The sequence below is a fragment of the Hyperoodon ampullatus genome, assembly GCF_949752795.1.
Source record: "Hyperoodon ampullatus genome assembly, chromosome: 18".
In the NCBI taxonomy this organism is placed as follows: Eukaryota; Metazoa; Chordata; class Mammalia; order Artiodactyla; family Ziphiidae; genus Hyperoodon; species Hyperoodon ampullatus.
Genome location: NC_136931.1, coordinates 24,431,941 through 24,450,050, shown reverse-complemented (window position 1 = coordinate 24,450,050; position 18,110 = coordinate 24,431,941). Strand labels below are relative to the sequence as shown.

General features: G+C 39.6%; 1 protein-coding gene across 1 annotated transcript in view; it reads right to left on the bottom strand.

Moving 5' to 3' along the window:
- The window catches only part of CDH8 (cadherin 8), a gene marked incomplete at its 3' end in the record, with an annotated part of 356,559 nt that overhangs the window by 149,899 nt on the left and 188,550 nt on the right, over positions 1–18,110 (bottom strand). Inside the window, exon 4 of the mRNA XM_079723723.1 lies at positions 11,649–11,816. Coding sequence (XP_079579849.1) covers positions 11,649–11,816 — 168 coding nt within the window. The remainder of the gene's footprint in view (positions 1–11,648; positions 11,817–18,110) is intronic.

The following is an 18,110-nucleotide window of genomic DNA, read 5'->3' as shown; positions in this document are numbered from 1 at the left end:
CTCTGGCAGGATAATCTTAAGCTGGTCCTTTTCTTTTGTTTATTTACAGTGCTCCAGAGTTTCCCCAGTGGAATGAAGCTCCAGTCACCCCAGTCATCGCTGGCTTGATAACGCACACTGTCAGCTTTCTACTTCCTCTCGCTCACAATTCTCACTTCCCTGCTGGCGTTTCTTGGGATCATCTCCAAGATAAACTACTTATAATCAAATCCTTGTCTCAGTGCCTGTTTCCGGGGAACCCAAACCCAGACAACCAGGAAGTTGTAGTCCCATTGCAACAAGAACAAGGGAAAAATAAACATTCAATGAACCATAAACCCAAAAGGAAAAATTATACCTGGAGAACATTACCTCATTCTAGTTTGAACTCAATCACTGAGTCCCTTGGATAAACTAAGTCTCATTTTACCCAGGATAACAAGATTACTTTAGATGATGGGCAAGGCTTTCTTCTAGAACTAACACACTTTTATTTAATGATGAAGTTAGTGTCTCTTGAAATCATAATATTATGTGACCAGGGAACAAAAATGTTTTCCAAACAGTTTTGCCATAAGGAAGGCACCAAAACTCATTGGTCTAGCACAAGTCTCCCAATACCCTCATAATTGGTGTAATGATTCCATTTCCCTTCAACTTTGTATTCCAGGTAAAGTTTTCAGATGATTCCTTGAGGTGTGCTTATTAAATAAGACAGCAAGGGGCTCACCTTGCTACCAACCCTGCATCAGGAAGCCTTGGGAAACCAAGCCAATGAAACGTTTCTTTATCCACTTTTATTCTTCCTACTCTCATCATCCCTTTCAGTGGGATCGTAGTTAATCGATATTACCTCTAAGAAAGGGAACACTTGAAACTTATCCGCCACCACTTAACTGAAACAATAATTTTCTGAGAAAGAGGAGTTGCATGTTAGCGCATTAACTATAATGGCAACTGAAAACAAAAGAGTCAGAGGAAAGATGCAAGAGATGGCGCTTTTTATTTCAATCATTTGGTTTAAAAGGGTTGCATTGTTCTCTAATTTATGAATGGCCAGAGGTGAAAATTCTAAAATTCTTTTAAAAAAGAAAATTTTTTAACATCTTTATTGGAGTATAATTGCTTTACAATGGTGTGTTAGTTTCTGCTTTATAACAAAGTGAATCAGTTATACATATATATATATCCCCATATCTCTTCCCTCTTGCGTCTCCCTTCCTCCAACCCCTCTAGGTGGTGACAAAGCACCAAGCTGATCTCCCTGTGCTATGTGGTTGCTTCCCACTAGCTATCTATTTTACGTTTGGTAGTGTATATATGTCCATGCCACTCTCTCACTTTGTCCCAGCTTACCCTGCCCCCTCCCCATGTCCTCAAGTCCATTCTCTAGTAGGTCTGCGTCTTTATTCCCATCCACCCCGTAGGTTCTTCATGACCAATTTTTTTTTTTAGATTCCATATATATGTGTTAGCATATGGTATTTGTTTTTCTGACTGACTTCACTCTGCAAGACTCTAGGTCCATCCACCTCACTACAAATAACTCAATTTTGTTTCTTTTTATGGCTGAGTAATATTCCATTGTATATATGTGCCACATCTTCTTTATCCATTCATCTGTCAGTGGACACTTTGGCTACTTCCATGTCCTGGCAATTGTAAACAGAGCTGCAGTGAACATTGTGCTACATGACTCTTTGAATTATCGTTTTCTCAGGGTATATGCCCAGTAGTGGGATTGCTGAGTTGTATGCTAGTTCTATTTTTAGTTTTTTAAGGAACCTCCATACTGCTCTCCATAGTGGCTGTATCAATTTACATTCCCACCAACAGTGCAAGAGGGTTCCCTTTTCTCCACACCGTCTCCAGCATTCATTGTTTATAGATATTTTCATGATGGCCATTCTGACTGGTGTAAGGTGATACCTCATTGTACTTTTGATTTGCATTTCTCTAATAATGATGTTGAGCATTCTTTCATGTGTTTCTTGGCAATCTGTATATCTTCTTTGGAGAAATATCTATAGGTCTTTTGCCCATTTTTGGATTGGGTTGTTTGTTTGTTTGATATTGAGCTACTTGTAAATTTGGGAGATTAACCCTTTGTCAGTTGCTTCATTTGCAAATATTTTCTCCCATTCTGAGGGTTGCCTTTTCGTCCTGTTCATGTTTTCCTTTGCTGTGCAAAAGCTTTTAAGTTTCATTAGGTCCCATTTGTTTATTTTTGTTTTCATTTCCATTTCTCTAGGAGCTCAGTCAAAACGGATCTTGCTGCGATTTATGTAATAGAGTGTTCTGCCTATGGTTTCCTGTAAGAGTTTTATAGTGTCTGGCCTTCCATTTAGGTCTTTTATCCATTTTGAGTTTATTTTTGTGTATGGTGCTAGGGAGTGTTCTAATTTCATTCTTTTACTTGTAGCTGTCCAGTTTTCCCAGCACCATTTGTTGAAGAGGCTGTCTTTTCTCCATTGTATATTCTTGCCTCCTTTATCAAAAATAAGGTGACCATATGTGTGTGGGTTTATCTCTGGGCTTTCTATCCTGTTCCATTGATCTATATTTCCGTTTGTGCCAGTACCATACTGTCTTGATTACTGTAGCTTTGCAGTAGAGTCTGAAGTCAGGGAGCCTGATTCCTCCAGCTCCGTTTTCCTTTCTCAAGATTGCTTTGGCTATTTGGGATCTTTTGTTTATCCATACAAACTGTGGAAATTTTTTGCTCTAGTTCTGTGAAAAATACCAGTGGTAGTCTGATAGGGATTGCATTGAATGTGTAGACTGCTTTGGGTAGTATAGTCATTTTCACAATGTTGATTCTTCCAATCCAAGAAAATGGTATATCTCTCCATCTGTTTGTACTATGTTTAATTTCTTTCATCACTGTCTTATAGTTTTCTGCACACAGGTCTTTTGTCTCCTTAGGTAGATTTATTCCTAAGTACTTTATTCTTTGTGTTGCAGTAGTAAATGGGAGTGTTTCCTTAATTTCGCTTTCAGATTTTTCATCATTAGTGTATAGGAATGCAAGAGATTTCTGTACATTAATTTTGTATCCTGCAACTTTACCAAATTCATTCATTAGCTCTAGTAGTTTTCTGGTAGCATCTTTAGGATTCTCTATGTATAGTATCATGTCATCTGCAAACAGTGACAGCTTTTCTTCTTCTTTTCTGATTTGGATTCCTTTTATTTCTTTTTCTTCTTTGATTGCTGTGGCTAAAACTTCCAAACCAATGTTGAATAACAGTGGTGAGAGCAGGCAACCTTGTCTTGTTCCTGATCTTAGAGGAAATGGTTTCAGTTTTTCATCATTGAGGACAATGTTGGCTGTGGGTTTGTCATATATGGCCTTTATTATGTTGAGGTAAGTTCCCTCTATGCCTATTTTCTGGAGGGTTTTTGTATCATAAATGGGTGTTGAACTTTGTCAAAAGATTTTTCTGCATCTATTGAGATGATCATATGGTTTTTCTCCTTCAATTTGTTAATATGGTGTATCACATTGATTGATTTGCATATATTGAAGAATCCTTGAATTCCTGGGATAAACCCCACTTGATTATGGTGCATGATCCTTTTAATGTGCTGTTGGATTCTGTTTGCTAGTATTTTGTTGAGGATTTTTGCAACTATGTTCATCAGTGATATTGGCCTGTAGTTTTCATTTTTTTGTGGTATCTTTGTCTGGCTTTGGTATCAGGGTAATGGTGGCCTCGTAGAATGAGTTGGGGAGTGTTCCTCCCTCTGCTAAATTTTGGAAGAGTTTGAGGACAGGTGTTGGCTCTAATCTAAATGTTTGATAGAATTCGCCTGTGAAGCCATCTGGTCCTGGGCTTTTGTTTGTTGGAAGTTTTTAATCACAGTTTCAATTTCAGTGCTTTTGATTGGTCTGTTTATATTTTCTATTTCTTTCTGGTTCAGTCTCGGAAGGCTGTGCTTTTCTAAAAATTTTTCCATTTCTTCCAGGTTGTCCATTTTATTGGCATAGAGTTGCTTGTAGTAATCGCTCATGATCTTTTGTATTTCTGCAGTGTCAGTTGTTACTTCTTTTTCATTTCTACTTCTATTGATTTGAGTCTTCTCCCTTTTTTTCTTCATGAGTCTGGCTAATGGTTTATCAATTTTGTTTATCTTCTCAAAGAACCAGCTTTTAGTTTTATTGATATTTGTTATCGTTTCCTTCATTTCTTTTTCATTTATTTCTGATCTGACTTTTATGATTTCTTTCCTTCTGCTAACTGGGTTTTTTTTGTTCTTCTTTCTCTAACTGCTTTAGGTTCAAGGTTAGGTTGTTTATTGGAGATGTTTCCTGTTTCTTAAGGTAGGATTGTATTGCTATAAACTTCCCTCTTAGAACTGCTTCTGCTGCATTGCATAGGTTTTGGGTCATTGTGTCTCCATTGTCATTTTTTCTAGGTATTTTTTTTTCTTTTTTTTTTTATACATATACATATATCCCCATATCTATTCCATCTTGGGTCTCCCTCCCTCCCACCCTCCCTATCCCACCCCTCTAGGTGGTCACAAAGCACCGAGCTGATATCCCTGCGCTATGCGGCTTCTTCCCACTAGCTATCTAGTTTACATTTGGTAGTGTATATATGCCCATGCCACTCTCTCACTTTGTCCCAGCTTACCCTTCCCCCTCCCCGTATCCTGAAGTCCATTCTCGAGTAGGTCTGCGTCTTTATTCCCGTCTTGCCCCTAGGTTCTTCATGACAATTTTGTTTGTTTTTTAGATTCCATATATATGTGTTAGCATACGGTATTTGTTTTCCTCTTTCTGACTTACTTCACTCTGTATGACAGACTCTAGGTCCGTCCACCTCACTACAAATAACTTAATTTCATTTCTTTTTATGGCTGAGTAATATTCCATTGTATATATGTGCCACATCTTCTTTATCCATTCATCTGTTGATGGACACTTAGGTTGCTTCCATGTCCTGGCTATTGTAAATAGAGCTGCAATGACCATTGTGGTACATGACTCTTTTTGAATTATGGTTTTCTCAGGGTATATGCCCAGTAGTGGGATTGCTGGGTTGTATGGTAGTTCTATTTGTAGTTTTCTAAGGAACCTCCATACTGTTCTCCATAGTGGCTGTATCAATTTACATTCCCACCAACAGTGAAAGAGGGTTCCCTTTTCTCCACACCCTCTCCAGCATTTATTGTTTGTAGACTTTTTGATGATGGCCATTCTGACCGGTGTGAGATGATGTCGCATTGTAGTTTTGATCTGCATTTCTCTAATGATTAATGATGTTGAGCATTCTTTCCTGTGTTTGTTGGCAATCTGTATATCTTCTTTTTTTTTTAAATTTTTTTAATTTTTTGCTTTATAACAAATTTAATCAGTTATACATATACATATGTTCCCATATCCCCTCCCTTTTGCGTCTCCCTCCCACCCTCCCTATCCCACCCCTCCAGGCGGTCACAAAGCACCGAGCTGATCTCCCTGTGCTATGCGGCTGCTTGCCACTAGCTATCTACCTTACGTTTGGTAGTGTATATATGTCCATGCCGCTCTTTCACTTTGTCACAACTTACCCTTCCCCTTCCCCATATCCTCAAGTCCATTCTCTAGTAGGTCTGTGTCTTTATTCCTGTCTTACCCCTAGGTTCTTCATGACATTTTTTTTTTCTTAAATTCCATATATATGTGTCAGCATACAGTATTTGTCTTTCTCTTTCTGACTTACTTCACTCTGTATGACAGACTCTAGGTCCATCCACCTCATTACAAATAGCTCAATTTCATTTCTTTTTATGGCTGAGTAATATTCCATTGTATATATGTGCCACATCTTCTTTACCCATTCATCCGATGATGGACACTTAGGTTGTTTCCATCTCTGGGCTATTGTAAATAGGGCTGCTATGAACATTTTGGTACATGTCTCTTTTTGAATTATGGTTTTCTCAGGGTATATGCCCAGTAGTGGGATTGCTGGGTCATATGGTAGTTCTATTTGTCGTTTTTTTAAGGAACCTCCATACCGTTCTCCATAGTGGCTGTACCAATTCACATTCCCACCAGCAGTGCAAGAGTGTTCCCTTTTTTCCACACCCTCTCCAGCATTTATTGTTTCTAGATTTTTTGATGATGGCCATTCTGACTGGTGTGAGATGATATCTCATTGTAGTTTTGATTTGCATTTCTCTAATGAGTAAAGATGTTGAGCATCCTTTCATGTGTTTGTTGGCAGTCTGTATATCTTCTGTTGGAGAAATGTCTATTTAGGTCTTCTGCCCATTTTTGGATTCTAGGTATTTTTTTATTTCCTCTTTGATTTCTTCAGTGATATCTTGGTTATGTAGTAGTGTATTGTTTAGCGTCCATGTGTTTGTATTTTTTCCAGTTTTTTTCCTGTAACTGATATCTAGTCTCATAGCGTTGTGGTTGGAAAAGATACATGGCATGATTTCAATTTTCTTAAATTTACCAAGGCTTGATTTGTGACCTAAGATATGATCTATCCTGGAGAATGTTCCATGAGCACTTGAGAAAAATGTGTATTCTGTTGTTTTTGGATGGAATGTCCTATAAATATCAATTAAGTCCATCTTGTTTAAGGTATCATTTAAAGCTTGTGTTTCCTTATTTATTTTCATTTTGGATGATCTGTCCGTTGGTGAAAGTAGGGTGTTAAAGTCCCCTACTATTTGTCTGTTACTGTCGATTTCCCCTTTTATGGCTGTTAGCATTTGCCTTATGTATTGAGGTGCTCCTATGTTGGGTGCATAAATATTTACAATTGCTATATCTTCTTCTTGGATTGATCCTTGATCATTATGTAGTGTCCTTCTTTGTCTCTTGTAACAGTCTTTGTTTTAAAGTCTATTTTGTCTGATATGAGAATTGCTACTCCAGCTTTCTTTTGATTTCCATTTGCATGGAGTATCTTTTTCCAGCCCCTTACGTTCAGTCTGTATGTGTCTCTACGTCTGAAGTGGGTCTCTTGTAGACAGCATATATATGGGTCTTGTTTTTGTATCCATTCAGCTAATCTGTGTCTTTTGGTGGGAGCATGTAGTCCATTTACATTTAAGGTAATTATCAATACGTGTGTTTGTATTACCATTTTCTTATTTGTTTTGGGTTTGTTTTTGTAGGTCTTTTCCTTCTCTTGTGTTTCCTGCCTAGAGAAGTTCCTTTAGCATTTGTTGTAAAGGTGGTTTAGTGGTGCTGAATTCTCTTAGCTTTTGCTTGTCTGCAAAGGTTTTAATTTCTCTGTCGAATCTGAATGAGATCCTTGCAGTAATCTTGGTTGTAGGTTTTTCCCTTTCATCACTTTAAATATGTCCTGTCACTCCCTTCTGGCTTGCAGAGTTTCTGCCAAACGATCAGCTGTTAACCTTATGGGGATTCCCTTGTATATTATTTGTTGTTTTTCCCTTGCTGCTTTTAATGTTTTCTTTGTATTTAATTTTTGATAGTTTGATTAATATGTGTCTTGGTGTGTTTCTCCTTGGATTTATCCTGTATTGGGCTCTCTGCGCTTCCTGGACTTGATTATCTATTTCCATTCCCATATTAGGGAAGTGTTCAACTATAATCTCTTCAAATATTTTCTCAGTCCCTTTCTTTTTCTCTTCTTCTTCTGGAACCCCTATAATTTGAATGATGGTGTGTTTAATGTTGTCCCAGGTCTCTGAGACTGTCCTCAATTCTTTTCATTCTTTTTTGTTTATTCTGGTCTGCAGTAGTTATTTCCACTATTTTATCTTCCAGGTCACTTACCCATTCTTCTGCCTCAGTTATTCTGCTACTGAATCCTTTTAGCGAATTTTTCATGTCTTTTATGGTGTTGTTCATCATTGTTTGTTTGCTCTTTAGTTCTTCTAGGTCCTTGTTAAACGTTTCTTGCATTTTCTCCATTGTAATTCCAAGAGTTTGGATCATCTTTACTATCATTATTCTGAAATATTTTTCAGGTAGAAAGCCTATTTCCTCTTCATTTGTTTGGTCTGTTGGGTTTTTACCTTGCTCCTTCATGTGATGCGTGTTTCTCTTTCTTCTCATTTTGCTTAACTTACTGTGTTTGGGGTCTCCGTTTTGCAGGCTGCAGATTCATAGTTCCTATTGTTTTTGGTGTCTGCCAGCAGTGGCTAAGGTTAGTTCAGTGGGTTGTGTAGGCTTCCTGGTGGAGGGGACTAGTGCCTGTGTTCTGGTGGATGAGGCTGGATCTCGTCTTTCTGGTAGGCAGGACCGTGTCCAGTGGTGTGTTTTTGGGTGTCTGTGGCCTTATTACGATTTTAGGCAGCCTCTCTGCTAATGGGTGAGGTTGTGTTCCTGTCTTGCTAGTTGTTTGGCATAGGGTGTCCAGCACTGTAGCTTGCTGGTCGTTGAGTGGACCTGGGTCTTGTTGTTGAGATGGAGATCTCTGGGAGATTTTCACCGTCTGATATTATGTGGAGCTGGGAGGTCTGGTGGACCAATGTCCTGAGTTTGGCTTTCCCAACTCAGAGGCACAGGCCTGAGGCCTGGCCGGAGCACCAAGACCCTGTCATCCACACAGCTGAGAATAAGATGGAGAAAAAAAGAAAGAAAGAAAGAAAAAATAAAATAAAATAAAGTTATTAAACTAAAAAATAAAAAATGATTATTAAAAATAAAAATTATTTAAAAAGTAATTTAAAAAAAGAAAGAAAGAAGAGAGGAACCAAACCAAAAAACAAATCCACCAATGATAACAAGCACTAAAAACTATACTAAAAAAAAAAAACAAAACAAAAAAACCCCAGACAGACAGAACCCTAGGACAAATAGTAAAAGCAAAGCTGTACAGACAAAATCTCACACAGAAGCATACACATACAGACTCACAAAAAGAGAAAAAGGAAAAAAAATATATATATATCATTGCTCCCAAAGTCCATTGCCTCAATTTGGGATGATTCGTTGTCTATTCAGCTATTACACACATGCAGGGTACATGAAGTTGATTGTGGAGATTTAATCCGCTGCTCCTGAGGCTGCTGGGGGAGATTTCCCTTTCTCTTCTTTGTTTGCACAGCTCCTGGGGTTCAGCTTTGGATTTGGCCCTGCGTCTGTGTGTAGGTCACCTGAGGGCGTTTGTTCTTTGCTCAGACAAGACGGGGTTAAAGGAGCAGCTGATTAGGGGGCTCTGGCTCACTCATGCCGTGGGGAGGAAGGGGTACAGAATGCAGCGGCAGAGCCCAGCATGACACTGCAAGAGCTTGAGGCGCCATGTGTTCTCCCAGGGAAGTTGTCCCTCAATCATGGGACCCTGGCAGTGGCGGGCAGCACAGGCTCCCTGGAGGGGAGGTATGGATAGTGACCTGTGCTTGCACACAGGCTTCTTGGTGGCTGCAGCAGCAGCCTTAGCGTTTCATGCCCGGCTCTGGGGTCTGCGCTGATAACCACGGCTCGCGCCCATCTCTGGAGCTCATTTAGGCAGTGCTCTGAATCCCCTCTTCTCGCGCACCCCAAAACAATGGTCTCTTGCCTCTTAGGCAGCTCCAGACTTTCTCCCAGACTCCCTGCTGGCTAGCTGTGGCGCACTAGCCCCTTCAGGCTGTGTTCATGCAGCCAACCCCAGTCCTCTCCCTGGGATCCGACCGAAGCCCGAGCCTCAGCTCCCAGCCCCCACCGGCCCCGGCGGGTGAGCAGACAAGTCTCTGGGACTGGTGAGTGCTGGCCGGCACCAATCCTCTGTGCGGGAATCTCTCCGCTTTGCCCTCCGCACCCCTGTTGCTGCGCTTTCCTCCATGGCTCCAAGGCTTCCCCCCTGCACACCCCCTGTCTCTGACAGTGAAGGGGCTTCATACTGTGTGGAAAGCTTTCCTCCTTCACAGTTCCCTCCCAGAGGTGCAGGTCCCATCCCTATTCTTTTGTCCCTGTTTGGTTTTTTTTTGCCCTACCCAGGTATGTGGAGAGTTTCTTGCCTTTTGGGAGGTCTGAGGTCTTCTGCCAGTGTTCAGTTGGTGTTCTGTAGGAGTTGTTCCACATGCAGATGTATTTCTGATGTATATGGTATCTCCACGGCTCACTCCTCCGACATCTTGAAGCTCTACCTCATGCTATCCACAAGGAAAATGTTCCAGTGGATTAAAGTCCGAGCCCCCACTTCCAGCTGGACCCAGTTGTGGTGCTTTTCCCAAAGCTGAGTCGGTGAAGCAAAACTGGTCAAGAGGCACCGCTCTCACTCCCACTTTTCCTAAAATTCTTAATGAAATGCATCTTTTCTGTTCTTTACCTTGGCATTTTTGCAGAGAAATTCTCTAAGGTACCTCAAATGTGTCATTTTCAAACTGCACCTCTGTCTTTCCCTTCCTCTCTCACTCTCCTTCTCCCTCCCCTCTCTTCCCTCTCTCTTCAAAAGCTGGTTTTCCTAAGGTATTTCCTATCCCAGCAAAGAGCACTAGCATGCATGTAATCTCTCATGTCAGAAATAGGATAACTCACCTCCTCAACCGAAAATGCAATCTATCCTTAGATTTTTTGTTACCATTATCTCTTAAATATCTAACACCCTTATGCACTTTCTCCATTCCCACTGCGACCAACCTTGCTTGCCAGGGCTTCCATCACCTTTTACATGAATGATTACAAGCACCCCTTAACTGGCTGCAGTGTGGAAAGACACTGGAAGAAGGCCAGATTCCATTTTCTCTGATTTCCCTAGAATCAAATCTTATTGCTTAACCTACAAGTTAAAATATTTTAATGGCTTCCTAGTGATCTTAGGATAAAGGTCATGGTACTTAAAATGACCTGCAAATCCAAGGATGGCTAACTCCTGCCTCACCTAACTCTCCAGCCTCGTGCTCCAGCTGTAGTGAATTTTTTTCAGTTCTCATCCAGGGCCGTACACCCTTCTTCCTTGGGACTTTTGGACATCCTTTTCTTCCAGTTGCAATGTCCATCCTCCCTTTCCCAGTTTCACCTTCTTCCAGCTAATTCCTATTCATCATTTGTTTCTCTCATTACAAGACTCTCCAGGTCAGAAAGTCCTTCCCAAATCATCTCTCTAATGTCACATTACTTGGATAAATGCACAGAAGGAAAGGGTTCTATGAGAGTACAAGAAAGTTGGCAAATAATGATTGTCTCCTTGATTCATTGATGGTGGCTGCCTACAATGCTGTTGAGAGGTTTCTGGGGCCAAGCACAGCTTAAGTAGGAACGGGTAGAGTCAGTGATCACTGATGTCCTGCCAGCCACAGGAAGGAGGAGTGTATATTTTGCAGCAAGTGTACTGTATATCTGCCTTCCCCACCTCAGGCTCTAGAGATTTAGTTTCTTTTATACAAGTGGGACTATTGATAGAACAATATCTGAGGTGCATTTCAATCATTCTCTTGAGTTTTCTTAATGGGAGGTATCATGCAATAGAGAAATTAGCACAAATCTTGCAGCCAAACTTGCTGGTTCTAATTCTCAGCTCCATTGTTTACTTTATGCTTAATATTCAGAAATGTTCTTAAATTCTTTGAAACCTGTAAAGTGAGGATACATTTAGCACCAAAATGATAGGAGAGTTCATAATTTTTCATATATATGAATTACCATACCTTGCACATAATAAGCACTCAGTGATTGATATCAGTTTTTCAAATCACTGAAAATTAGAATATAGATTCAAAGGGAAACATCATACTTAGATGCTCACCAGTGTGGGGAATTCACTTACTCTGGGCAAATTTTGGAGGATTGTCATTCACGTCAGTGAGGGTCACTGTAAGTGTTGTGGTTCCAGACAGGCCACCCGAGTGTCCACCCATATCTTTGGCTTGGATAACAACCAGGTACTCCTCCTTGGCTTCTCTGTCCATATTGGGAAGGGCAGTTTTTATAATTGCTGAGGGGAAAAAAAAAGGGAGAATGACTTTCAGCCGGACAGCTCATTCAAAAATCAATGTGTGAATCACACACATACACACACACACACACACACACACACAGAAACACACACGTGCATACATCAGGACCCCACTCAGATAATTTTCTGTTTTCTCTTGACATTTAGCTGGTGTGCATCTCTGATGCCAACACTGAGAAAGACTGTAGTCATAGACAGTAGTGGATAACTTGCAAAAATACATTTTATAATGTATAAAAAAAATAACTTACAAATATATACATTAGAAAGTAAGCTGAATGACATACTCTTGCCTACCAAATTAAAGTATAAATCATAACATAGCTTCATCTACTCAGGAAAATCCTGGAAGTGAAAGAATCCTACGATTTATCACAGACTCCAATTCCCCTACAAGAGACGTAAATACACAAATAGCTAGAAGGCTCTGAGGTCAAAGATAAATCATTCTGAGGCTCACAAATACATCAGAGAGATGAAAGAAAGAAAAGATTAGAATCAACTCAGACAAATAAAATGCCAATCAGAGTTAATACAGGCAAGTGTCTAAATCCTAAGGCATTGTTCAACTACATTTATATTTTAATTGTTTAGTTACATCATGACTATAGTAAAAGTAATAAATATTTTAGAGAAATGGGAAGATATAGAAAAAGAAAAGGGAGTAAACATAAAATCATATAAAATAACATAATATCAGTGCTAAAATATTAGTATTTTTTCTAACATATTTTCAGGGTTTCATCTTCTGCTTCTTTGTGTGTGTCACTAGTAATTTAATATTCTTATTAAAGATTCAAAATCTTCTTAGATACACCTGATGTTATTTTGAAAAATCTTTATTTAGCCCTCTCCCTACCCTCATACCTCTTTTCATAGACAGATACTGCTAACATATTGATGTGTATATTTTCACATGTATATGCATACAAATGTGCAAATGTGCATATGAACATTTAACCACAAATGTGATCACAGTATAGTCACTGTTCTGAGACTTTCTTTTTTTCACACAATGGATATCTTTCAGATCTTGTCAATGGTTAGAGGCCCAACTCATTACTTCTTTTTTTTTTTTTTTTTTTTGGTATGCGAGCCTCTCACTGTTGTGGCCTCTCCCGTTGCGGAGCACAGGCTCCGGACGCACAGGCCCAGCAGCCATGGCTCACGGGCCCAGCCGCTCCGCGGCATGTGGGATCTTCCCGGACCGGGGCACGAATCCGTGTCCCCTGCATCGGCAGGCAGACTCTCAACCACTGCGCCACCAGGGAAGCCCCTCATTACTTCTCATAGCTGCATAATTTTTCATTGAATTAATGTACTATGAGTAACTTGGACATTCCCATATTAACTGATATTACTATTTTTCCCATTTCAAATAACTATCCAGATATCTTATTATGATGATACTATATTTTTCTGTGTCCTACAGTTTTACTTAACTCTATGCCATTAGATGCCCACCCCACATTACTAAAAGCCCATAATAGAAGTGTTTGTCACTAGCCCAGAATATCCCTATTGAATGAATGTGTTACCTCTCTGGACCAAGTGAAAGAAAATTCTCTGCATTAAAGACAATTTGCCCCTCACTTCTAACCTCAGGGACATCATAAATGTTCAATTCAAATTGAAGATGAGTGAATCACTTGGTCATGTCTGAAGTTGTAATCCTGTGTTTTTGGACTCATATGCTCTAATTATATCATCTGTCTGTAAAAGGTTTGCAAGGATTTCAAGTCCCTGAATCATTCAAGTATCAGCCGAGGCACAAGAGTGCCCAGGGAAATCTAATCCACCCAGTCAGTGAGCAGGCTCTGGGAAAAACTGTCAGTTCCTATGCACTTTCTTCAACCTTGAAGCCACCTTTATATCAGAGCTTCTCATTCAGGGAGCACTCAACTGGATAACCCTGCCTATTTGGAAATATGGATAGCAACATACTGATATCTTTCAATACAGTGATTTGTTTCAGGATTTGACCATATTGTAATATAAGTCAATAAGTCATACATATATGGTTATAAACAAAAAACTGAAAGAAGAAAAAAATAGAGATATAGCAATCATTCTGATTTGGATCACTGTGAGGCATTGCTGAGGGGAAAATAAACATCTAGGCGAAAGACAGTAAAAACAACAATAAGAAAACCTCATTATCAGCATGACAAGATGCCAACACAGTTACTCCGCTATGGATGTATATTTTCATGACTCAGAATCTTCAGTATGGGCCCAATTCCAGTAAGAAGGATTAGAAAACAGTTTTACCCCCGTGCTAGTAACGTAACTTGTAGTTTGTAAAGTTTAGGTACCACCACAATTTAAGGTCATCATGAATTAAAGCCATCCATTGGACTTTGGAATTTGATGTAGAGCTTCTAATAATCAGAGAAAAGTGATATAATTCCTCAAGGGAGGCAGCAACTGTTTTCAAAGAAGTTGATGGATTAAGGTCTACACATTAATCCTCTTAGGTTACTTCAGTGGAAGAATTTTTACAGCTTCCTCAGAGTCAGAGAAGACTGGTATGTATTATTCTCATCATTTTTTTAATATATCATGAGCGTAAATTAAAAAAAAAACTGTGATGTCTCTCAGACACATGGAATTAAAATAGTTTTGAAGCTCGTTTGAAAATAGCATACTTGGGTCAGTGTCTGTGAGTTGTATCAGAATATGAGTGAAGCATCATGACAGAGGGCCTTGCTTTAATGGGACAAGAAGAGCTCCCTGGGTTTCCACCTATTACAGAAATGTTGATGTCCTCCAGCATCATGGTATACAGCTTCCTACTACCTACGATGCACATCTGCTGACAAGTTAGAGTCCCCTTATAAATGCTCCAACCTACTGAAGTCAAGCAAGTTTGGTTTCTCATATTATCCTCACATGAGCTTTGTGATCATGAACACATTATTAAACACACCAGGGCTCACCTCCCCTGTTAAATGGAGATAATAGTCAGCCTCTCATCAAGGGGATTCTAAGACTATGTGAGATAAATCATGCAAAGTTCTTGTCACACAGTAGTTACCCAACCGTACTGTCTCCCCTCCCCTTCTGGCTTCCCAAACAGAATTTAATGCTTATCTGGATACTGGTTCGAGTGCTGAACACTTGCCAGCTGCTCTTCCACATCCACTCTCCAGCATTCTGCACCTACTCTTGGCGTGGGAGAGTGACCTCTATGGATGGACTTACTTGCTGGCTTTGTGTTAGACTCCACCAATGCACACTACCCTAGGAGATAGGGAGGCTGGAGCAGGGTGAGGTTCCAGACCACCCAGTACCTCAACCACATGCTTGGCTATCTACAGTTTTTATCTTGGGATAACACTAGAGCAAAACTCTAGTGTCTGTTAGCACCTCCTTCCCTGGCTCCTTCAGGTCTAGGAATGACATTAGCACTTCTGCTCCTGGCCTTGTGGGGCTTCCCTATTCCTTAATGGGCTCTCTTAACCTGGCCATACTTTTCTCAGTACTTCCCTCATTAAACTCTCCTGAATCACCCCACTCCTGCCAGGACCCTAAAAGATATGCTTAGGATACTGGTTCTTTAGCCAAGTGTCAAACATGTTTCCACCATGTCATTCTTACATCTACAGGTCAAAAGTACATCAATGTCATCGCATATAGCTGTCTAAAGGACTGCTCCTTGAGACGGCAAGACAGGTATTTGGTTCCTTATCTGTAACATGAGAATAATACGTATACAGTGAAGTGAGTTGCTGACGATGACCCATCTGGGAAGCTGCACACCTGGGAGGTTTCACACCCTCTTCTTTTATTGTACAACATTGAGAGTAGGTTTCCTGATATTTTAAGGTTAAGTGGGGAGTGTCTCCCATGTCCTTAGGGTGTGCCACACACGTAACTGGCTTCAGTACAAACTGTAATGAATAGCTTTTGCTTTGCCTGAGCCCATTGCCTTACAACTAGCAGCAACTCATTAAAAAATCCAAGACATAGTTTCTGGAACATTTTTCCTGCTACCTTGTGCCCATAAAAGCAGGATAAGAAAAACCACAAGTGCCCTTGGTCCTTCTATTTTTCTCCTTGTGTTGGGGCATATCTATACATGTTACTTAACTTTTTAAATTCCTATACAAAAGGCAGATCATTTCACGTGCATAGATATGGCAAGATGTTAATAAACTCCTAAAACAGAAGCTTAAAACCTGTCTTAAACATTCTTTCTACTTCTTCTCCCCTGAGTTATTTGCTTTGGCCCACATATTCTCCCAAGTATTAGTAGCTTTAAGCTATTTCTTTTGTGGACAAGAGAAGGACTTCTATGTTTTAAAAATTGTTTGGTATTAAATATCACCAAATACAGAAGAGAAAATATAGTAATAAGTGATTTTCCCTCTCTGATTTGAGAAGTCACAACTTTTGAACTATGAAGACTAAAATGTGACTATAATCCTCAATTAAATGGCACTTTTATCCATTTTCACCTGTGATCTTAAGAAGACAGAGAAAAGATCCTTATACCCTTTTTGTCAAAGTAAACTAATTTAAAACAACTTTTGATGGTGCTCATTTTAAATAGCTTACCATCTCCCGAGAAATAGATTGTGTTCCTCTTTTTCAAAGCAGTGGTCAAGCAAAAGTAGTGTCCACGTCTCCCCATGTGCTTATGTGCTTACACATCCTCAAAGCCCAGCAATGTGTTTACAAGCTTAAATATTATGTTTAAACTTCCATTACACCGAATTGGCAACAAATTAGAGTTATCAATTTTTTGGCGAGTAGTATACAACATGCTTTCTTCAGGGGCAGTTAGTAAAACTCCTTAATGTAGGCGTTTGGTAAATAACCTCACAAAAAAGAAAATCAATTTAGTTATTCTAAGCAATTTAGTTATTTCAGCATATGAATTGGAGTTGATACAATGCAAACTGTTAGAGCTTTTGTCTTTGGCTTTTGTAAATTTTCAACTCAGGAAGGGGTCTAGGGCTTAGACTTAGTTAGACATCTTAAATAGTTGCCTTTGGAAAAATCACAGAACTTCCCTGGGACGCATTTTTTTTTTCCTTGAAAATAGGAGGCTCTAACATTTCAAGTAGAAAAATCCACAATTGATGTTCAGAAGGATGAGCCTGTCCTGCTGAATCCTTGATCACATTAACTGCAAAGTAGACTCAGAAACGGGAAATGTAAACTATTAAATTCTAGAAGTGTTTCCCTGGAACTCCATTTTGAAAATCTAATCTAATCAGAAAATTCAATTAATGAGACTAGTCCATTCTCTGTGAATTGAATTCAATGGAGATTTTGAACCTGGCACTGGGAGTGGGGTTGGGAAGGTATGAGATTGGAGGTGAACCCTGGCAGGAGGATTAACAGGGGAAAGAGGGAATCATCTTGCTCTGAAGCTGGCATTCACCACCCTACTGTGAATAGACTGATGTGCTTGATTCTCCTGTATTTAAAAGACATGGTTTCATCTTAACTGTATTCAATCACATGGAGATTTCCCTTGTGCAGAAGTTTAAGAATTTAAATCCTAGCCTGGCCTAAGTTCTTCCCAAGTACTAAACAGCTATTCCTTATGTCTCATCATTCAGGGAGTACTTCTGATTAGAATTCAGTCATCTCAAAAATTTAAAACTTGAGTCTTTATATTTTTTTCTTCCCATTGTCTTTGGTATTATCATTTGAGAAGCATTTTGTATCTGTCACGAAGACTTCCTTTTATAATTTCTGTGATATCACCAGATTGAGAGGCTTCATGAGAAAGGCAAGGAGATGCTGATTAACTCCTTTGTCATTCTGAAGGCTGATTACTGTAATTCAGTCTTTGTGGGTCTCCCAGATTGTGCTGTTCAAAGATTGCAGTTGATATAAAATGCTGTGCTAAACTCCTATTTGAGTAAGACTTCTTGAACACATTATCCTAGTTATGAAACAACTAGCTCTGTTATTCCCCCAAACTCTTGCCAATATAACGTGCAATTATCATCTTACGATCTCTGAAAAAGAGTCTTTCAATTAAGAGGTTAAGTGGTACAAATTCATCAGGGAAAAATTCTTTTGGGGGGTCATATCCTGCACCCATACTTTCTGCTACTTATGGAATTTGTACTACATGCTGCCAGTTATGAGGGGTGAAGGGTATACAACCAAAGACCCTTCAATGCATGCCCACCTTATCACTGAATAATAGCTTTGATACAATAACTTCAATAATGCCAAATCCGCACAGATACATTGCAAAGGAGAAAGTGAAACATTAGAAAACTGTTCAGCCTTTATAGGGTTCAGAAA